This window comes from Eutrema salsugineum, unplaced genomic scaffold (assembly GCF_000478725.1).
Source record: "Eutrema salsugineum unplaced genomic scaffold, Eutsalg1_0 scaffold_1, whole genome shotgun sequence".
NCBI classification, from domain to species: Eukaryota; Viridiplantae; Streptophyta; class Magnoliopsida; order Brassicales; family Brassicaceae; genus Eutrema; species Eutrema salsugineum.
Window position 1 is genome coordinate 6278693 of NW_006256909.1, and position 21811 is coordinate 6300503.

The following is a 21811-nucleotide window of genomic DNA, read 5'->3' on the forward strand; positions in this document are numbered from 1 at the left end:
TCCTCTCTCAAACATACGGACTGGGCCTGTCAGAATCCATTTTCACACGTCTATGAATGATGATTGATGGTTTACATCATCTCAAGTTTGACTTGATTAATATCATTAAGTTGATGATATAATGCCAAAAACGGTTTATCCTCAATTGCTTCAGTACTGTATCATCCTACTGAATGTTTTTTTTTCTCTTCAAATCTAAATTGTCTACAATGTATTTGCCAAGTAATTATTGTTAGCCTTTCCTTTGTATACAAGTATAGTTTGTATTTTTTTTTATATCTTTAAAATGAAGCATATGAGATATTGAAATGTAAAAAGTTTTAAAATATTGTTCAACTGGTCTAACATTTTTTTGGTAGATGAATGAATCGTTATTCCTTTTTATCCATATTATATCTCAACTGGCAGTGCCGTATTAACACATTTAGACACCCAAAACAGTTATTGTGGTATTATTTTAAATAATGTGTATAATTTTTTTGTTAAAAAACCAGGATTTGAACATTTAAACTACCATTTCACAACTTTATAGAAATCATGAACACAAAGTCTTATATGAAACTACCAAGAAAACCCTGAACCCGCAGAAGTCAACTCAACGAACATGGCTACCAAAAATGTGCCCTAAAAATTTAAACTATAAATGTGGGCAAAGGCCATTGCCTATTTTCCACTATGGTCACCTCTCTTGGCTCCTCTGTCTTCTGATTCTACAACTAGTTTTGTGGTTTTCTCATTGACTTGAACGTAAAATAATTGTTTTGGAGAATTCTTATTATTTGTTCTCTCCCAAAAATCATCATGGTTTTGCAAGAGTTTTATGATTAAGTTTTTAGCCCAACCACAATCAGCATTCGAGTGTATATATATAGTGGGTATCAGGGTATCATGAAAGTTTTACTCGTCTCTTAGAAAGATGCATTTTCTTACAAAACCATACTGCTACATTCAGAATATTTATTATATTTTTTTTTGGTTGATAAAATACATTCAGAATATTGACCTGATAAACAGACTTTTTAAATCTCTTATTGGTCGATTTGTATTCAGGAGCTCACTTAAATCTAATATTTGTTCTAAACTGAAACAAACTTTTTATCAAATCAAGTAATCAATTCCTCAATACAATTGCATTATTTATCCTTCACTAGAAGATTACAAGTAGCTGAAACTAATCAGTACTAGTACAGTTATCCAAAACCGCATAATAAGCCGACAAAGAAGCTCACTAAAATCTAGCAAAACCGTTTTTTATAATTAAATTGATGTATTTTTGTGAGTTTAAAAAGAAAAATAAAAAAATAAAAGAATATGGGCTTTTCTTTTGCTAAAATGGAAAAAGGCCCTAAATCTAAACCCGAGTACAACTAGCTGACCCGTTTCCAGATCCATTTCTTCTTCCCGCATTGAGCAGACACGATGAGCACGAAGATGGAAGACTCTTCAGCTGTGCGGCGGCGCGTATCCTGCACCAAATGCTTCGACGCTCTCTGGTTCTGTTACTGTATGTCTTGTTTTACCCCCTTGTCTGATCTCATTTCTCTGATTTTACATCTTCGATTTTCTCTCCTGCAAAAATCTATATTCCCTCTCCTCTCAACAACTTTCGCTACTGGTTCCAATGGGAATTTTTTCTTCCAAGGGTTATTTCATTGAGCAATCAAAATTTGAGCTTGATTGAGATTTGATCCATCCGCTAGAAATTTGTAGTTTAGAAATGGTTTAGTTTTACACCAAAAAATGGGAATTTCGTATTTGAAAGATCTCTCAAATCACTTCCACAATATATGTTTTGTTGAAGGGATGTCTAGATGGTCCAACAAAACCAGCAATGGCGATGAGACAGGACAAGGTTGGGTTTTGAAAAAATGGATTAGTCTTTGAAGTATTTAGCGAGCTGTACCGCTTTGTATCATTCTATGAGAACATGTATCACTGATACAATTCTACAAGATATGGGCTTTTTTTTTATCTAGGATTCTTTTTTTTTTTTGCGTTCTGTTCTCCTTTACTTTATGTTTTTGCTGTTTATGTTGAATTCATCTCACCTAATGATGTTGTCTTGGCTCCATTTGACCTAAGGATTAACTCAGAGTATCTCTTCGCAGCTCCATTTTACCAAATGCAGCAGTATTACCGGGTTGGAAAACTTGATGATTGTACTCAGAAGTTCTCTGATCTCTTTGATTGTCTTTCATTAAAGACAAAAAGTGCTTCGGAAGCCCAGGTTTGTACATTCTTTGATCTTACTGTTTGTTCATTCTTCATTTCGTTTGTCTACTCGAGAGGAATAAACATTAGCATCATCTATCGGATATCACATAGACTAGATAACCTCAAACGACTATTGCCTTGGAGTTCTGTGATACACACCTCTTTTTCAATTCTGTTTTTCTTGGAGTAAGATAAAAATGGAAACATTGTTCTTCTTCACCATATCCAATATTACATAAAAACATTGGTTAAGTTTCGACTGTTTATGTATATATGAATATCTGTTAGGTTCCAAGTTATTAAAGGTTTGACAATTGCAGAAAATTCTGGAAGAGCGAGATAAAACAGATGCAGCCAAACATATCTGGATTATACGGACACAGGAAGAAGCGTCAATTCATTGGAACGAGACTTTTGGGCATTTGGATGATCCAAATTGTTAGAAGTACATGCACTTTCACATTCTCTACTGGATTCTTGATGGACAATTTTTACTTCCAAGAAACTCGATTTCTGCTAGAGATCTGCAGGTTGTTCTGCCGGATAGATTATAGAACAAGCTTTTGTCATCGGTTAAGATGAACATTTTGAGTTAAGTTTATGCCTCAATCTCCAAAGCAGCGCATCCGGAAAGATAGAAGGATATTTAGAGGTCATTTATTGGACCGTGGATGTATTTGGTTGATTTGTAACAACAGCAAAAAAGAATACATTGCTGAATAAAATCTTACATCTGTTACAGAAAGGTTCCTTGTTTTATTCCTTTATTAATAAAGTTCGAAATACAGTATAAGAAACATACCCATGTTTTTTGTTTTTTTTTTCAAAGAAGAAAACTTCTGTGGTTTTTCCTCTAGATTCTCATATCATCGAGGTAAGCTTTTCCATTAAGCTCACGGGAGAAGAAGCCCTTTAAATACTCTTCACTGGTAACGCTTCTGAAAAATGCAGCCTTTTTCCTTTCAACGAAACTTTTTAGTGGACCAATTTCTTTACCCATTCCCGTGTTGTGAAATGTTGCCACAGATAGCCTCTCTTTCTCTGAGTTCACAACCCCACGATGCTCTATACTTCGGTATGTCCCATTCGTTATGATCTACATTGATTATACCATCATCAGAACCATTTAACAATATGATACCAGTTGTGTATGCTCTCTGGTCCATATAACATACCTCTAAGATGTCTCCAACATTGACAATGAATGCATTTGGGAGAGGTTTGACAGAGACCCACTTGCCGTTTTTCTTGATTTGTAGACCTTCCACTTCATTAACCTGCAACAGTATGGTGAGTCCAGTAGAATCAGAATGCGGAGTCAGACCAATAACCTGATCGGGCTCTGGACAAGGTGGGTAGTAATTTATCCTTATTCTCTGTTCTAACTCATCATCAAAAAGCTTTTCCATTTCCTCGGGCTTGATCTTCAAGGCTATGGCCATCTTCTCAAATAAGATCCTAGCTATGCTTTTCACTTCAGCGGAATACGAGTCCAGTGTATCTCTGAAGAAACATGGACAATAATTTATAAACAGAGAAGACTTATGTGGAGCTGGTAAGAATTTCCTTTAATTACACATGTAAAGCAAACCTAAAGGGAAGAGGTATCTTGGGGAACAAGTCACGTAATCCAACTGGTTGCATTGCAACGTAGAACATGTCTGCCCAATCGAGTTTCTGCTCTTCTGAAACCACAAAAACCTGTCCAAACCCTTCCATGTTCTCAGGTTGTTGCCAAAGCTTCTTCTTCTCTTCCATAGGAAGGTTGAACAAATCTTGAATCTCGGACTTGATTTTATCCAAGAAGCCTGAGTCCATTCCATGGTTTACAAGCTGGAGATAGTCATAAACACAATGATAAGATTTGAAATCTACAAGCTGAAATACTCTTAACCAAAAAAAAAGAAAGAAGAAGATAGGTTTGTTTTCTACAGAATGAATTATAAACGGGGAAATTTCGATAAATAGAAAATAGTCAAGTTTGTTTGACTTAGGAGACTTGCCTGGAAAAATCCCCATTCTTTGCAAGCGAAGTCGAGCTTGTCAATCTCAGAATCCATGGTGGTTGAAGAACACAAACGATTCATGTCGATGACTGGGATCTTGGTGTTTAAGTCAACGTCGATCTCAGCTTTGTCTAGATCAGACCGTACATACCTGGGAGGAACCGTCTTGATCATCTTCTCCTTGACCATCTCTTGAACAGAAGGAACGATAATAGAGCTAAGCTGGCTTGCTCCCTTGGCTTCCATGGCCGCTTCTTCTTGTAAGGAAGAAAAAAGTTAATAATGTCAAATATAATCTAACGATTTATTTGGAGACTATTGTTTTTCTAGTTAGAGCATATGACGGATAAGTGCAATGTCTACAAGTATTTATATGCTTTTAGATGTGAGAAATGGAAAACAGTATAATTCTTTATTGACAATATTGCTGGCTGCTGCCTGCTGGCTGCTGGCTGCTGGCTGCTGGCTGCTGGCTGCTGCCACTCGTTACGTGTGTGTTTACGTTAGAATATAAACGCTGTAAATTTATAAGTTTATTTGATGTCATCTTTTTGGGTTTGTAGAGCAAGATATAGCTACTTTTCAATATGCTTTTAAGATTTGGTCAAATTTGGAGGGATCTTTAAAAGTTTTAGGTTAGGATAAGACTTAGCACATGGACCTGGACGACCGTAATCCATTTTGTTTTATAAACTCGTTTTTTTTTTGGATTCCAATGCGCGCCATGGATTTTTTGAAGATTTGAACTAATAATAATTTACAAAAATTTGCACTAATCCATTTTGTTTAGTAAAATTGTTTATCATTAAGGCTTTGATTGGTAATTTACGAACCGTGTAATTGCACTTTAAAACACAACTAGATTCTAACCCCGTGCATCCGCACAGGAATATTTTTTATTGTTTAACGAATTTTGTAATATAATTTGTGTTTTTGAGTCTAGATATAATTATTTTTATAAATATATTTTTTAATAAGTGAAAATAATGATTTTTGTGTTTAGATATATTTTTATAATATTAAAATTAAAATTTTAACCTGTCCGCTAATATTAATTCAAAATGAACTATTATAAAAACATAAATATAACTTTTCCGTTCATATTACCGTATAATATAAATATTTGTTAAAAGTTTGAGATGTATTAACAGTATTATTTAGCATTATAGTTTTCTAAAATTTAATCAACGAAGGGAGTGTACAACTGGTTTTTTAAACCACATTATAGTGTATGCAATAATTTTTAATTTTTTATGTTTTGATTTTGTATGAAAAATATATTTTCGATATACATGTATAATTCAAAATTAGTGATTTTAGTTACCAAAATATTTTTAACCCGATTTTTTATATATATTTTTAGTTCTATGAATTTTAAAAAATATATTTTTAATATTTAAATTATACATTTAAATTTACCTATTATTTTATTATTAATTTGTAAATAAATCATAATCGTAAATATATTACATCAGCAACATAAATATCATATCATTTACATCATTACAAATATTTTATATTTCAAATATGACCATTATTTTTCATATGTGAATTTTTTTTTTTCAAAAATTCTAGATATTTTTGATAAAAATGTTTAATAGTATAGAAATTATTTAAATTAGAATCTTTAAATCAAATTTAAATTAATATCTGATTTATTATTTGTAATCAAATCAAATTAAATCTAAATTTCCTATATTTAAGGAACTCTAAAAATATTTAAATTGATAACTAATTTTCGAAATTAAATATAAATAATTATTAAAATTATTTTTAAACACTTAAAAAAAATTAGGAGTGTTTGGAAGCAAGTACTAAATGTGCTTCTGTTCTAATATAATAGATTCCATAGATTTTTTTGCCAATCAACAAAAATCCACGGAATGAAAAAATACACACAAAAACGTATATTGTCTTAAAAAATAAAAAAAAAACATTTTTAAGCTTTGATTGGTAATCTTACGGAATGACGAAAAAAATATTGCGGAATAGATTCTACGAAATGGTTTTTCCTTTGTATTTGCTATAAGCAAAAACACAATTTTATTCTGTAGATTTTTGTTGATTAACAAAAAACTGGGAATTGTATTTAAAAACGCAATTTAGCTTAGCCTAAAATTCCCTTTTGCTGGAAGAAGGGAGCAGTAAGTGAAACTACGTCGTTTCGAGCGTTGGGTGTTTCTTCCTCTGTGGTCCCTTCACCACACAGTTTCAGTGAGTCTTCTCCACCACAATTTTCACTCTCTCCCTCTCTGCTTCGAGTTCATGGAAACTACTAATCCACTGATTCTGCTCTTCCCGCGTACTCATGGCGTCGCTCCATCTCCCTCATTTCCTGCCTCACCATCTCCGGCGGAATCACTTCCCCGCCGATTATCGTAGGAACCGATGCAGATGTTGTTTGTCTTCGGCTGCGACTGAAGGTTCCACGGCGGTTGTGTGGTTCAAGCATGACCTTCGTGTTGATGATCATCCTGGCCTCCTCGCCGCGTCCAAGTACAGAGCTGTCATACCTCTCTACGTCCTCGATCGCCGTATTCTATCGCGTAAGTTCAAACCCACTTCACCAAATGTTAGATCGATTAGCGGAACGTATTCGATTTCTCTGGAAGCTTCAAGCGGCACATTGTGCCCCTTATCGTTGGCCAGGTTACTTGTGCTTGCTAGATGTCTTAGTTGATGAACCCCTACTTCGTTTTAGATTGTATGAGAGTGGAATGGTTTCCGTTTTAAGCAGCTAGGATCCCAAAGCCAGAATCCTCCATTTCTTCAATTGTGTATCTGATCCAACAGCTTATCTGTAGGATACACAACGGACACCCTTGAACTAGCTATTATAGCCTTGGAAGAGCTAAGAAAATCATTGAGGAAGCAAGGATCTAATCTTATGCTCAGATACGGGAACGCAGAAAATGTCATTGAAGATCTCGTCAATGAGGTAACTTCACTTCATGGGTATAGTTGAGCATTTTCAACAATTTTCAGCCAAGATAAGTATTTGTCACAGCACGTACTGGACTGTAACAGGTCCGAGCTCCCTTTGTCTTTGTGGAAGAAGAGGTAGAATACCACTTGTGTGAGGTTTTGGATGCTGTGAAGAATAAAATGGAAGGCGTTTCTTTTCTTGGAGAACCACCGAGAATTGTTGTTTGGCGGACTCCTTTTTATGAGACTCAAGTAATGTATATGATTCTCTTGCAATCTCAGTTTCTTCATTGAGATTCGGAACCACTTACGTATATGACACATTTTTGGTCCTCCAGAATTTGACGAATCTGCCACAATCTTGGGAAGAGTTTAAGAAACTAAAGCTGCCTCTCACTTTGCCTGCTCCTGCAGCAATATTTTCATCTCCGGGAAGTGAATTGCAGTGGGGTAAGCTTTTCTTCAAGAGTCATGGAGTTGGATCTCGTGCTTGAGTAGTTCCTGAGATATCTGATTTGTGACTCTTTTAACGCTATGCAAATGGTAAATGAAACATGCGCCAGGTTCTGTGCCAACACTCGATGACCTGAAGGATTACATGAAGGAAATCTTATGTGAAAAAGAAAATAGCTGGAGGGAAATTTCACAGGCATCTGTCGAAAGAGTATTAATGGAAAAAACTGGTAACTTGAAGGGGAGCGGTTCTGATCGAGTTCTTGATGGAAACTTAAGGAAGAAGGTGCACAACTCTGCTTTTGTCACAAGAAAAAGAGATATTGTTGGAGGTGGAACTGAGGTTGTACTGAATGCACTAGCAGGATACTTGAGATACTTAGAGGGTACAAGTCGAGATGACTGGCAAGAGTACGTGGGTGTTCTCAAAATCTGATGCTATTATCCGTTCCCATATCATATAAAAGTTTTCGTATGGAGTGAATCTGGGTAGATCTTATGTCTTGTTGAAGAGTGATCGGTGTTGGTTTTGATATTAACTAGGGTTCATGCAAGGCTTCGTGATGCTGAGATTAGGCCTGGAGCTTCATTTTTCAAACTTTTTGGACCTGCCCTCTGTCTTGGTATTGTATCCAGAAGAAGGGTTCACTATGATGCAATCGAGTACGAAAAAGAAAGGAATGCTGGATTTATTTCTCCATTTGGATATTCAGCTGCTACAGTATCTGCTGCAACTGATGCTGTGTGCTCTATGGAGGTACAAGAGTCACATGTGTGATTTCTCTATGCTTTCACGCTCTTTTCCAAAATATGATTTTTTTTTTTTTCATTGTGCCAGTGGTATTCACTTTTGGCTCTAAATAAAGAGAGGATTGATGAAAAAAAGCGCTCTATAAGGATTTGGAGATGGAAGGGTTATCTTATTCAGGTTCTGTTATTTACTCATATATCTCCAATGGTCTTCATTGGTCATTTTTATAACGCGCTTCTTGATCCCTTTTTATCGGTTTATTGAAATTTAAATAGGATCACCTCCTTGTTTTTCAGTACACAGTGGTTGGCAATGAAGGCCCTGCCGTTCTCCTTGTGCATGGCTTTGGTGCTTTTCTGGAGCATTACCGTGACAATATAGACAGCATCGTAAATAGCAAAAACCGAGTATGGACAATCACACTCTTGGGTTTCGGAAAATCAGAAAAGCCGAATATCATTTACACCGAGCTTTTATGGGCTGAAATGCTGCGGGACTTTATGATTGAAGTAGTTGGCGAACCAGCACATTGCGTTGGGAACTCGATCGGTGGTATGCATCCTAAGTTACTGAGCTGTAAATTGTAACATATGCGTATAAATGGCACAAAGAATTTATGATACTCATATAATTGTGTCCGCATGTTTTATCTTTATCAGGGTATTTCGTTGCACTAATGGTCTTTTTTTGGCCTTCCTTGGTTAAGTCCGCTGTCCTTGTTAACAATGCTGGCAATGTGATTCCTGGATACTCTCCTCTCCCAATCTCTAGAGTATGTATTTCAGATTATTTGGAAAATAGAAGAGTTTGGGCTCGGAAATTCACCTAGTTGTCTCGCACATCTTACCATTTTTTTTTTTCCAGGAAAGGCGAGTTCCATTAGGCGCACAGCTGGGTGCTCGTCTTCTTCTCTTGTTCCTACAGTTCAACGTCAAAAAGCTATTAAAGGATTGTTATCCAGTTGTAAGTAATATGAAGATATAATTGCTCATTATTTTGCCAGGCTCCTAACCCAACTGCTTGTTTATGATGCAGAAACCTGAGAGAGCTGATGATTTTCTGATCACTGAAATGCTAAGAGCAGTATCCTTTTGTTTGCATTTTATTTGCATTGGTTGATCCACGATCTACAAGTAAAATATTGATGATAGATTACTGGCATTACCTTAAAACACACAACAGTCCCGAGACCCCGGTGTAGTTAAGGTCCTGGAAAGTATCTTCGGCTTTGATCTTTCGCTTCCTTTGAATTATCTCCTCAAAGGGTTTGAGGGAAAAACTCTAGTCATACAGGTATCAAGATTTCAAACATTATGATCCTCAATTGACCAAAAAAAAAAAACATTATGATCCTCATTCTAACTTCTATTAAGAATTACATGATCAATGTTCATTAGTTGCATTCGTGTATTAGGGAATGAAAGATCCTATTTCGGATCCGCAGAAGAAAGTGGCCTTATTGAAAGAGCTTTGCCCAGCAATGGTGGTTAAGAAAGTTAATGCGGGTAAAATAAACTAACTGCTAAAACTCCTGTTTATCTCTATAAGTGTATATCATTCTTGTTTAAGTCTCATTTGCAAGTACAGGTCACTGTCCCCACGATGAGATCCCAGAGGAGGTGAATCCGATTATCTGCGAATGGATAGCGAAAGTCGCAAGTGATGAACAAGCACTGAGTAAAGAAAACTAAGGATTTGGTAAGCAGAAAGCAGTTTCTAAGATGGTATAGTTAGGTTGTGTCGGGGCCTTGGAATGCAAAATGTTCATAACTAGTTAAGAAGCAATTTAAAGGAACCGTTAGATTTTCAATCTGACTGTATACAATATGATTCTTTGTTTATCTTCATGAAGATATTTACAAGCTTTTGGTAAGCCCAAGTTTCTATTACTACTGAGAACTAGCGAAACTGAAACTACTGAAAATTGCATTTTTATATGGTTTGTTTCATTTACTTGTGAAAGTACGTGCTGTTTTGGGAGGCCAAAAACAACAAAGCGTTCTGGATATATTGAAATGGAAGACTGCACGTTTGCTTTCGCTTGGGTTCCATTTTCAGTCTTTGTCAAAACTCAAAAGAAAACTTTCTGACCTATTCTTATTTTTAACTTAAAATTTCGCTGAAACACAAACATTAAAATCCCACAGAAACGGTGTCGCGAGTACGTTGAATAATTATTTTTGGCGCACTGCTCCTCATTATTTTATTCTCCTTGATCTGTTTTTCGACGATATTCTTGCTGGAATCTGAAAAAATCCAAAGTCCGAAATCGAAACCCCGAAATAAAGGAAATTGCAGAGAAGTGAAGGACGAAGACGAAGAAGAAGGCGAAGAAGAAGTGAGCAAGATGTGGAGACGCGTGGCTTCACTTTCTCCGATGATTTCTTCATCATCCCGATCCCTTTCGCTTAACCAGGTGCGACGTTTCCCTCTTCGTTTTTCAATCCCAATCGCTTTTTCTTTTCCTTTCTCCAGGCGTTATGAAATCATTGTCTGTTCCCTCGCTTGAATATTTTGATTTTGTGGATTTAACTAGTTCGTTACTCATTTTCTTAAAATTCCAGGCAGCTTCAGGGCTCAAAGTTGGAGAATCTTTTGCAACGGAGATAATTAACCCGGTATATATATTGGGAAAAGCTCGATCAATCTGCTCGTTAATTTGTTTTTTCGTGTTTAAATTTGTTTATACTTTATATGTCGTAGGACGAACGCGTTTTGGCGTCGAAGGAGAAAGCTCCATTCATTACATTCGTACTAGGTGAGTTTTCGATTCTGGTGTTTGATACGTTGGAACGTAGGAGTTGGATCTATCTGGGTTTCTATTTGAGTTTCCTCTGAAATTTTGCAAATGATAAACTCTCATTTGTTCGTCAATCAAGGGCGCACGTTTTGTTGTTCCATTCATGTAAAGATAATGGACATTTTCTCATTCGAGTCACACTTCTATCATGTTGAATTCAGTCTGATTGGATTTAAACTCTCAGGAGGTCCTGGAAGTGGAAAAGGTACACAATGTGAAAAGATTGTTGAGACATTTGGATTGACTCATCTTAGTGCTGGAGATTTGCTCAGGAGAGAAATCTCATTGAACACTAAAAATGGGTAGGACAATGAAGTTTCCAGTGTATTTTGCTAAAAAAGCCTTCAAAAGTTTGTGGTCGTATCTCATGATGGTGAATCTCATTTTCAGGGCTATGATTCTGAACTTGATTAAAGATGGGAAAATTGTTCCTTCAGAAGTTACAGTAAAACTAATACAGAAAGAGCTGGAGTCGAGTGACAGTTGCAAGTTTCTCATTGATGGGTTTCCACGAACTGAGGAGAATCGTGTTGCATTTGAGCGCATAGTGAGTAGCGTAGCATCATCTCAGTCTGTGTTCTTCCCTTCTTTTACATGGGAATATTCTCGAAACAAAGCTTTGAACATGAATTAGCTCCCTGAAATTATTGCAGATAGGAGCCGACCCGAATGTAGTGCTGTTCTTCGATTGCCCCGAAGAAGAGATGGTGAAACGGGTCTTGAATCGTAATCAGGTGCTTTTCTAAACGTATTTCCACTGTCAAGTTTTTCAGTCAAGAGTGTGCCATGAAACCGAATCCTTGCTGTTGCAGGGCCGAGTTGATGATAATATAACTACGATGAAGAAGCGTCTGAAAATCTTTGAAGCCTTGAATCGTCCTGTTATCGAGTACTACAAAAATAAAGGAAAACTCTACACTGTGAGTTCTTTGCAAACATTTATGACTTCTTCTTCGTAGAAGGTTGGAGAAGCTGTTGATAATGTCTTCATTAATTCATCTTTGGTGCAGATTAATGCAGTAGGAACAGTAGATGACATATTTCAACAAGTTCTACCTATTTTCACTCCGTTTGAGGTACACTATACCTCTCTCTCTCTCTTTCAATTCAAAATGTCTTTCTTCTCTGCATCATCCATACATTATTATGCATTATATACCCCTGTGCTCTCTGCAACGAAATCATGACTTGTATGCCTTGAGAATTTCTGCTGTTACAGTACTTGCACAATCCATTCTGCGCACAGCTCAATCAATGTTTTGAGTACAGCAAGATTTGTGAGTGTCTAACACCTGTAATTTTTGTGCGCAGCAATTGAAGCAGAGTCGGCATGTAAATTCAAAGTCTCCTCTTGGCTCGAATTTGGTAGAAAATTAACAAAAGACAGCCAGTCTGAAATTTGTTCATTACTCTTGAATTTTGGTGCACTAATCACTATGCAATGTATTGCATCGTTTTGTTTGTTATACCATAACCCAAAAACACAGAAGGAAAAAAAAAACCATGTAATTTTTAGTATCTATTAATATTCTCATAAGCTCTGCTTCCCTCCATAACTCCTTTTATCGAGAACAAAACAAAGTAAAAGAGAAGATGGTGAGTATTGTACAACCAAGCTTTTGTTATCCTTCTGTGTCGTCTTCTTCAATGAAAAAGAAACCCAGACATTACGAACAGTTGAAGCAAAAACAAATTCAAGACAACAATGGTTTCACTTCCCTTTCCTTCACTAAACCATCTCCCATTCCCATCCTGATCGGAAAACAATCGATTCACCGGACCCAACTCGAAGCCTTAAGCTCCGTCATCACAGACCTCGAAACCTCAGCTCGAAAAGGCATCACAATCAGCGAACCAGAGATTTTCGCCTCTCTTCTCGAGACATGTTACAGCTTAAGAGCCATTGACCTTGGCGTTAGAGTTCACCGTCTTATACCTGTGCACCTCTTGCGCAATAACCTGGGGATTTCGTCGAAGCTTGTTAGGCTCTACGCGTCTTGTGGCTACGCGGAGGTTGCACACGAGGTGTTCGATCGAATGTCCAAGAGAAAATCATCGGCTTTTGCTTGGAACTCTCTTATCTCTGGCTACGCGGAATCGGGTCAGTACGAAGACGCCATGGCTCTCTACTTTCAGATGGCTGAAGAAGGCGTAAAACCAGACCGGTTCACTTTCCCACGCGTCCTTAAGGCTTGTGGAGGAATTGGGTCTATTCAGATCGGAGAAGCAATTCACCGTGATTTGGTCAAGCAAGGTTATGGATACGATGTCTATGTGCTTAACGCTCTTGTTGATATGTATGCAAAATGTGGCGACATTGTTAAAGGAAGGAATGTTTTCGACATGATTCCTAACAAAGACTACGTTTCTTGGAACTCCATGTTGACTAGTTACCTTCATCATGGCTTGTTACAAGAGGCTATGCACATTTTTCGTCTTATGGTTCAAGATGGGATTGAGCCTGATAAGGTTGCTATATCCAGTGTTCTAGCTCGCGTTTTGTCTTTCAAACATGGACGTCAACTACATGGATGGGCAATTAGGCGAGGAATGGAGTGCGAGCTATCCGTTGTGAATGCTTTGATTGTTCTATATTCCAAAAGGGGACAATTGAGTCAAGCCTGCTTCATATTCGATCAGATGCTAGAGAGAGATATCGTATCTTGGAATGCTATTATCTCTGCTCATTCGAAAGATTCTAATGGTTTGAAGTATTTTGAGCAGATGCAACGTGCTAATGCTAGACCTGATGTTATCACGTTTGTCTCGGTTCTGTCTCTCTGTGCTAATACAGGAATGGTCGAAGATGGAGAGAGACTATTCTCTTTGATGTCGGAGGGATATGGGATAAGCCCGAGAATGGAACACTATGCTTGTATGGTGAATCTCTACGGAAGAGCAGGGATGATGGAAGAGGCCTACTCAATGATTGTTCAAGAGATGGGGTTTGAGGCTGGTCCAACTGTTTGGGGTGCTTTGTTATACGCTTGTTACCTCCATGGAAATGCAGATATAGGAGAGGTTGCTGCTCAACGTCTTTTCGAGTTGGAACCTGATAACGAGCACAATTTCGAGCTGTTGATGAGAATTTATAGCAAGGCAAAGAGGGCAGAGGATGTTGAGAGAGTAAGGCAGATGATGGTAGATCGAGGATTAGAGGCATAAAAACTGGGGTTATATTCGAAGGTACATACTGAGTTTATCTTACTTAAATCAGATTATGCCATATTATTATTATGCTGAGTAATCTTACACACACATTTGACTTCATCGAGAAAAGAATCACATGACATGTGTGAACGCGTCTGATTGGTTAGCTGTTAGAAGTGATTTCGGATGTCTAGATTCTCGTGGGATGTCTTTTTGCAAGATTTGACTTAAAAACCAGTGTCTTCACTAGATTAAACTTTTTCCCGCTGCATTATTCAATTGAAAAGCGATATTTCTCGTGACCAGTGTTTTCATATGGTTTAGTAACATGGGTTTAGTCATTGGTCACGTGCATTAGGACCCACCACTTGCATATTTAGAAAGCTAGCATCCAAATATGTCGTCTAAAAGAATCATAAGATATTGCGAAGCAATAAAAACACTGTAGAGGAAGACAAACAGTTCCAGCTTATCCTCTTTTATTGTATTGATATCCGCATTGCTTCACATTTATTAACGTTTCAACCAATTCCTATTCTTTTTGTGCTTTGTGTTTAAGGATTTAAGGATCAATGTATCTGCATTCACACATTCTTTAAGCCTCTCTCCATACATCCTGAACCCTTTTGCTGCTCCCTCCACTTTTAGTTGTTAAATTCAAAAACCCATTTGTGTTTCGAATCCAAAATGGCAAAAAGTTTAGATCTTTCTCTGATTCTCTTTGTTCTGTATGTGTCCACCGCAGCGGTAGCCATGGCCACAAACCTTGAAGAGGAATCAAGTGGTGATACAGAGTTCGTGAAAGCTTCTTGTGAGACAACAACGTACCCGGACCAATGCTTCCAGTCTCTGTCTTCATATGCAAGCGAGATCAAGAAGCGGCCTCGTCAGCTCGCCGAGACAGCGCTTGCCGTTATCACGGCTCGAGCAAAGTCAGCTAAAACTTATGTCTCGGACATGACTGACTATAAAGGAATCACAAAGAGGCAGCACGAGGCTGTATTGGACTGTGTAGAAGAGATGGGAGATACTGTTGACAGGTTGAGCAAGTCGCTGAAGGAACTGAAGCATCTGGAGGAAGGCGAAAGCGGAGAAGACTTCTGGTTCTGTTTGAGCAATGTACGGACATGGACAAGTGCGGCTCTGACAGATGAGACCACGTGTCTTGATGGGTTTGGAGGGAAAGCCATGGATGGAGAGCTGAAAAGCTTAATCAGAGCACACATTGTGCGTGTGGCGCAAGATACGAGCAATGCCCTGGCTCTTATCAATGTCTTTGCTTCCAAGCATTGAAAACATTGCCAAAGGTTTGGTCTTAGGAACAGAGTTTTTCTCTTGGATTTGGTTTCTATTGCGATTTGAAAAATTGTGCTTTCGTTTGGTTTCGAGTCTTGTCAGTTACTCTTGCCATGTTGTTGTATTATTATCTACGGTCTACATAGTTGAAGGTGTTGATTTTGATTTTATCTGATTATAGATTTTGTTTTCCATGTGAAGTTATTTGAAATCCCCTCTTTTAAACGTCTCAAGTCATTCTTTCATGTTCATTCATCTGAGATAGTGATGGCAGTAGAGCTGAATGTTCGATGGGCCTGAAGGGGGACTTATGGATTTGGCCTAATACCAGCTTGGAAACAACTACTGATATCTGAAATGTCGTTGTCCGTTAAAATATTTGATGTTTTTTTTTTATAGTTTTTTTTATTTTCTTAAATAAAAACAACATTTATTATCTTTCTAAACACAATTAACCAATGAGAAAACAAATATCAGATAGTTTAAAACAATTTGTTTCTCTAAAAAGTCTATTACTTCGAAACAGAATGAATATCTGATAGTCATTGAAACTTGAATTTCTTTACATAAAATGTGTTGCGTGTTCGCTTACTTAAATTTATTTAAAAAACTTTGTATGTATAGTATCATATATATAGACTCATTTTGCATGTTTTAGAAAACAAAATCATAAAGACAGTAATCAGAGCTTGTAGTCTATTGGTTTGTAATCGTTATGTTATAATCGAGGTGTAAGTGGTAAAAGAAATTAAGAAAAAACATTAAGATGATCTCCAGGATCTCCTCCTCCTCATAGAGAAAAAAGTCACAAGGTCAACGGCAAAATGGCCCAACTGGAACAGTTCCTCAAGGCATATGAAATACGAATCCTTTAACATGTTGATCCATATCAATATATCATATATACTCAAGAATACGTGAAGTAACTCTAAAACGTTACACATTTTTGGAGTTTATACTAATTAGGTAATTAATGCCAATTATTTAATGACATAAAGAAAAGAAAACGGTACACATGCACATGCAAAGAGATGAGTTCGTGAATATAATGATTAATCTCAGTAACTTGGATAATTAGTAACAAGGGCCAAAGTATTGCTTGTAGTCCTTGAAAGCTCAGCAACAGCCTTCTTCACCTTCTTCTTCGTCTCCACATTCACTTTCCTTTCCTCGAACCCGTCCGTACACGTTCCCTCGTCGGTCAACGCCGAGCTAACCCATGTCCTCACGTTCTTTAAATGCTCCTCCTTAGAGATTCCTCCACCTTTAAGATTCTTCATCTCGGCCATGGCTTGCTTGAGCTCGTCGACAGTGTCCTTCAACTCATAAACGCAATCCTTGAGGATCGGGACCTCAGGGCTCGAGGCGGCTTTGGCCTTTTTGAGAAGGTTAGAAACGACTGATGTGGCTTTAATGGCGGCTTTGACGTTGAGACTGAGCGAAGTTGTGCAGAGTTTGATTGGGTTGGATTTGATGGTGGAGCTGTAGGAGTACAGTGACTTGTAGCACATTGAAGGGTATGTTGTTGAGCTGCATGCCGTTTTTACGTACGTTTTGTAGTTTTGGTATTTGGCTGGTGGAGTGGCTGCTGTGTTTAGAAAGCTTGATGAGTTGATGAGAACAACGAGAGTTAGAGAGAGTACTATCACGAAACGCGACATGTTTAGTGTTTTTTTTGGTCTATCGGCTTTTGAGAGAGAATAGAAAATGCAAACTTTTTGCCGAGTTGTGAATATATATATGCAGTATGTGTATATATATAGAGGGTAGATCTAATCATCCAATGTGTGTATTATGATAATGATATGAATATCAATCCACTAAATTATCAATTGATTTTGAATTAAAAACTATAACAAATGAGTTAGTTTTATATTATTTTGATTTATATATGATTCTAATCATGTGACATCTCATTAATTCTGTTTGTTCAATTTCTCCAGAATTATTAACCACTTATGTATGTAATTAGTCGCGCTTTCCTCAAATCATTATCCCTATAATTAGAAACTGAAGACAAACTTCATTCCGGTGTTTAAGCGAAGTGGCACGTGATGTGCATATAATGCCCATGTAATATGAACGTGGACCAGATCTCTTATTTCGCAGAAACATCTTTTTATTTATTTTCTATTTTTTGTTAAAGATACTATTAGTCATCTTTCTTCTGTAATCATTAAGAATGACAGATCAACATATCTCCGATGCATGAATCACATGATTTATAGATAGGTGTTGACCTGCTGGAATTTGTACATGATAGTTAATATATGTTCCTGTAATTTTAATAAACATTGATGGTTTAAAAGGAAAAAAAAATTCTTTCGTTACATTTGAGAAGAGTGGTAAGAAAGAACAAGAAACATGATTCTGAACCAATTTGATCGAAAACAACGCAAGAACCAGAGTTGTTCTGATCCTTGGGAAGCAAAGATCTATGCACTTTGGGGATTAATTAATCAATCTAAACATCACTGAAATAAATTCCAACGTGTAACATCTACTACGATCTACAGCCGAACTAGTAGGGATCAGGAAAAATAGACCGGAGAGAACTTCACTTCCCCGGTCGATCCACACAAATATGTAAAAGGCTCAGAAAAAAGTGAAAACCGAGGGGAGCAATGCCATTAGCATGCTAAACATTAGCTTCAAGTGACCATTTAACATAGATGTTGCAGCTGAGTGGTGTTGTTGCCTGCAACAATCATGAAGAAGAGTGTTAAGATTGTATATCACATATTCACATTGTAGAGCAAGAGAGCGAAAGAGAAAAAGGAATAACAAAAGTTTCAGAGTACATACTTTTGTAAATGCCTAAGGGCACCACAGTAAAGGACATTGTCAGGGGCATCCATCTCTGTCTGGCCATTCTCCTCGGGGTTTATGATCCGCATGTAAGTTTCTTCACCAAGATACCATCTGTCAAGATTCTCTACTCGGATGTTCCAAACTCCGACATTATCAAGGGAAAGAAGTACAGCCGTCCATCCACCTGGGTAAACCTAAGTTACAGGAAAAACCAAATTAAAATGATTAAGAGAAGATGCAGATCAGAGTAATGTGAGCGAAGCTGCGGTTTACGAACCTCAATTGTGCTTCTTGAGATGGCATCGTAATTGTTATATGAACCCTTTTTGTCTTCTGACCATATACCAAAGTCCATCCTGGATAACATGGTACATCAACACCAGAGTTTCATTTTCAATAGAGATATTCAAAAGGAGAAACAAGAATAGATGACAAGGAATCATGGTTTCTTCTTACGCAACAACAAAAAACGTATAGCCATCAACATGGAAGCTCTGGATCTTGGTGTCATTGTTCTGGAAAACAACTTGTATAAAGCCTTTGTATGTTGCGTTGATCATAGATCTGTCCAAACGAAGAGGTCTACCAAAAGGTTTGTCAGGGAAGTCCAGCTTGTAAGCTCCTTTCACTTTATAGCGATCTGCAAGCCTCACTGGAGTGCTTGGATTCACAAATGAAATCCCGTTGAGTGTAGCACGAAGCGACCCGTTAATTGTTGTTGGAGGCAAACTTCTCAAGACGTACGTGTTAGTGATGTTTATTTGACCGTAGTGAAATGATCCCTGCGGATTTGGACGAGCTCCACTGGCAGATGTGTTTTGCCTGCAGATGAAAACAGTCAGCTTCACCTGAACAAAATCTAGGTGTAGCAATAAGCAGGGAAGTATATAAACGCACTTGCTCCCAAAATCTCAGGAAAAAAAACACAAACCTGATGGCCCTCGGCTGGGTCATTGCTGACCACGAATTAGAAACATCTGTTTTTGGAACTGGTAGAGGACCAGAAGCAGGTCCATTGGAATTAGAATAATGGAGAATGGCGACACCAGTGACTCTTTGCCACACGGTTTCATTCACAAATCTAGCACTGGCCACAATGTAGTAGTCGCTTGTGGCATTTTGGTCCATGGTTACCAAGAATGAATAAGACTGTCCTACATGAATATCAAAATCGGTAAAGTTTGTCTGTGAGGTATAGCAACCATCGGTTTCTACCAAAAGCAAATTGTGGTTCTGAATCCTGAAGTTCAAGCTTGTCGAGATCCCAACATTGTGAACACGGATTCTGTAGGTTTTTCCTGCAAAATATAACACCGTTATAGCAACGTATCAAGCTAGTAATTTGCAATATTGAAAAGGCCGAATCTTGACAAATCTTCTTGATTTTTAAGTCCCATCTATACGAGATGTTCAACTACATGAAACAGTTATCCATGTGTTAAGAGCTATAAGTAATTAAGGAAAAAAGAAATTTTAAACCACCAAGACTAACTGAGATTGGAGACCCGCAGACAACTACTCAAACAAAATTTTACTAGGATGCAAAGGAAAGTCACATGTGTAGATTCATATGTCTCATGAGACAAATTGAAAGCAGAATTTCTGGAAACTCCCAACGCAGTACCTGGTTCAACATGAGCTGTCAAGTAATCAATTCCATCAGGTACACTACTGTTGTACTTGTAAGGACCCTTCCCATTGATGAGGACTCCATCAGGCATCCCAAGTTCTTTCCCAGAGTCAAGTATTCTCCTTAATGCCTGACAAGCAACAGTGTTTCAGGTACAGATAAAAAAAAAAGAAATGGGTACTGATAACCAAATGCGGACAAAGACAATGAAGATTACATACTTTATGGTCCTGAGTGTACCAATCATTAATAATGAAGATGATTTCGCCGTCAGGCTCTGGGAAAGGGATAGGAATAATGTTCCGGTTATTAATCACGATTGGACCAAAACCACCAGATGCCCTCTGAAAGTTGAGTGAAGGGGAGTAGAAGAAGCTTCCAATTTGATCTTTCACTTGAAATTGGTAAGTAAAGTTCCATCTTGGAGGGATTGGGCAGTTTGTGCCAAGAACACCGTCTTGCCACGAGTCACGCCTCATTTGAATGCCAGGCCTATTCCAACAGATAAAATGAAAGAAGTCAAGAAGCATATTTTCGAAGGAAGATAAAAACTTTTCAGAAACTATGTAATAAGGGAGGTAAAAAGGACAGCTCTTGGTCTCACCAAGTCAAGAGGAGAGGCTCATCCAAATGATTGAAGACGTTAACAACAACATTGAAGTTGGTAGTAGCATTAAGCAGAGGTCCTGGAAACTGCCCATTGACGGCTATAACCTGAATTTGATCATATATGTTTAAACCATTTACACGAAGTTAACACCAAATCAAAGTAGGCTTGCAAATAATCAATCTACACAGCAGCTTTTTTTTTTTATATGCCAATCAACATTTTCAAATAATAACAAACACCAATTGAATACCTAACCCCACTTAAATCAATTTCTTGAGACTCTATGCTAATGGGTTTAAATCAACTTCAGTGTCCCTCTTTAGCATCTATCAAGCTCGAATATTACACCGAAATAGAAGGAACCCATCACTCGCCAAAACCCAAAACACACGCACTGTATATTTATAGATCCAGAGGTATACTACGAGTTTCAGAAAACTGAGAAACCGAAAGCACTACAAGACGCCATTGAATCTCTCTTATTAAAACACCGAATCCGAGATTTCCGGGTAAAAAAGGTAAGAAAGTAAAGTGAGGAACGAAACCGAACCTGTTGACGAACGCCGAGAGGCGAAGCGGTGATGTAAGAAACTTTGAAGTCGTAGGAGACGAAAGGGTCCGCCGCGAAAGACACGCCGGAGAGAAGAACGAAGCAGAGGAAGGACGAGAACGCCGAAGAAGGAAAGAAGTAGAGAGAAACAGCCGCCATTGATTTGGGATTTTTGTTGTTGTTACGTTTTCGTAATCACAAAGCTACGGATTTGACATCATTATGGTGAAATCGAAACGAAGAGAGGAGAAAAAAGAAAAAACGGTAGGGAAGGCGAAGAAATGGGTGTGAAGTGTGTCAGTGTGGGTTTTTGAATTTCTTACAAGAGAGTGGAAAATGAAGGACAAAGGGGCTTTCAATAATTTTCTATACTTTTGGCACTATTCTAAAAATAATTCTTTCAAAAAAATTGTCTTGTAAATTAAAATTCTTTAGTCTTGTATTTAAATTTTTATTTTTACATTTTTAAGTTTCGTATTAGGTGTTATATTTGTGCTATATGTGAGATTAATGTTTAAAATAAAAAATGTATAAATGTTGATGTAGTTTAATACTATAAAAAGTAGTAGTGTTAAAAACTCATTAGCAACATATAAAAGTCGTATATTTTAATAT

The 21811-nt window shown here is 37.4% G+C and overlaps 8 protein-coding genes across 10 annotated transcripts; 5 read left to right on the forward strand and 3 right to left on the reverse strand.

The window, feature by feature from the left end:
• Window positions 1–1375: 1375 nt before the first annotated feature.
• LOC18030365 (uncharacterized protein C227.17c) lies at window positions 1376–2909 on the forward strand. Of its 2 annotated transcripts, XM_024149531.1 has the most exons (4): window positions 1376–1504; window positions 1802–1852; window positions 2109–2227; window positions 2535–2909. In XM_024149531.1, the coding sequence occupies exons 1-4, from the start codon at window positions 1420–1422 to the stop codon at window positions 2655–2657; spliced, it is 378 nt and encodes a 125-aa protein (XP_024005299.1). In that variant the 5' UTR covers window positions 1376–1419; the 3' UTR covers window positions 2658–2909. The 2 variants fall into 2 exon arrangements, with proteins under 2 accessions (XP_024005299.1, XP_024005300.1); XM_024149532.1 differs by lacking the exon at window positions 1802–1852 and having other exon boundaries at window positions 1382–1504.
• LOC18030367 (protein SRG1) lies at window positions 2904–4567 on the reverse strand. The gene is made up of 4 exons (XM_006413256.2): window positions 4218–4567; window positions 3806–4047; window positions 3390–3717; window positions 2904–3310 (listed from the first exon to the last, which is right to left on the reverse strand). Exons 1-4 carry the CDS (start codon window positions 4464–4466, stop codon window positions 3068–3070), a joined length of 1062 nt encoding a protein of 353 aa, XP_006413319.1. The 5' UTR covers window positions 4467–4567; the 3' UTR covers window positions 2904–3067.
• Window positions 4568–6458: 1891 nt separating this feature from the next.
• Window positions 6459–10747, forward strand: LOC18030366. 2 transcript variants are annotated; one of them, XM_024148561.1, is made up of 15 exons: window positions 6529–6766; window positions 7025–7158; window positions 7248–7397; window positions 7484–7595; window positions 7709–8009; window positions 8142–8355; window positions 8437–8526; window positions 8646–8901; window positions 9009–9121; window positions 9214–9312; window positions 9385–9432; window positions 9532–9642; window positions 9764–9854; window positions 9937–10047; window positions 10612–10747. In XM_024148561.1, exons 1-14 carry the CDS (start codon window positions 6529–6531, stop codon window positions 10038–10040), a joined length of 2061 nt encoding a protein of 686 aa, XP_024004329.1. In that variant the 3' UTR covers window positions 10041–10047; window positions 10612–10747. The 2 variants fall into 2 exon arrangements, with proteins under 2 accessions (XP_006413321.1, XP_024004329.1); XM_006413258.2 differs by lacking the exon at window positions 10612–10747 and having other exon boundaries at window positions 6459–6766; window positions 9937–10238.
• LOC18030368 (probable UMP-CMP kinase 2) lies at window positions 10617–12690 on the forward strand. Its single transcript, XM_006413259.2, has 9 exons — window positions 10617–10765; window positions 10914–10967; window positions 11053–11107; window positions 11334–11451; window positions 11540–11696; window positions 11803–11883; window positions 11962–12069; window positions 12160–12225; window positions 12461–12690. Exons 1-9 carry the CDS (start codon window positions 10697–10699, stop codon window positions 12524–12526), a joined length of 774 nt encoding a protein of 257 aa, XP_006413322.1. The 5' UTR covers window positions 10617–10696; the 3' UTR covers window positions 12527–12690.
• On the forward strand, window positions 12644–15474 carry LOC18030144 (pentatricopeptide repeat-containing protein At4g25270, chloroplastic). Its single transcript, XM_006413260.2, has 2 exons — window positions 12644–14335; window positions 15045–15474. The coding sequence occupies exon 1, from the start codon at window positions 12743–12745 to the stop codon at window positions 14312–14314; it is 1572 nt and encodes a 523-aa protein (XP_006413323.1). The 5' UTR covers window positions 12644–12742; the 3' UTR covers window positions 14315–14335; window positions 15045–15474.
• On the forward strand, window positions 14815–15911 carry LOC18030145 (pectinesterase inhibitor 7). Its single transcript, XM_006413261.2, has one exon. The coding sequence runs from the start codon at window positions 14987–14989 to the stop codon at window positions 15590–15592; it is 606 nt and encodes a 201-aa protein (XP_006413324.1). The 5' UTR covers window positions 14815–14986; the 3' UTR covers window positions 15593–15911.
• A 742-nt stretch (window positions 15912–16653) lies between these two features.
• LOC18030146 (pectinesterase inhibitor 4) lies at window positions 16654–17256 on the reverse strand. The gene has a single exon (XM_006413262.1). The coding sequence runs from the start codon at window positions 17254–17256 to the stop codon at window positions 16654–16656; it is 603 nt and encodes a 200-aa protein (XP_006413325.1).
• A 721-nt stretch (window positions 17257–17977) lies between these two features.
• Window positions 17978–21497, reverse strand: LOC18030147 (monocopper oxidase-like protein SKS1). Its single transcript, XM_006413263.2, has 9 exons — window positions 21197–21497; window positions 20641–20750; window positions 20258–20528; window positions 20031–20166; window positions 19338–19704; window positions 18863–19228; window positions 18684–18762; window positions 18401–18600; window positions 17978–18293 (listed from the first exon to the last, which is right to left on the reverse strand). Exons 1-9 carry the CDS (start codon window positions 21353–21355, stop codon window positions 18191–18193), a joined length of 1791 nt encoding a protein of 596 aa, XP_006413326.1. The 5' UTR covers window positions 21356–21497; the 3' UTR covers window positions 17978–18190.
• Between the last annotated feature and the right edge of the window lie 314 nt (window positions 21498–21811).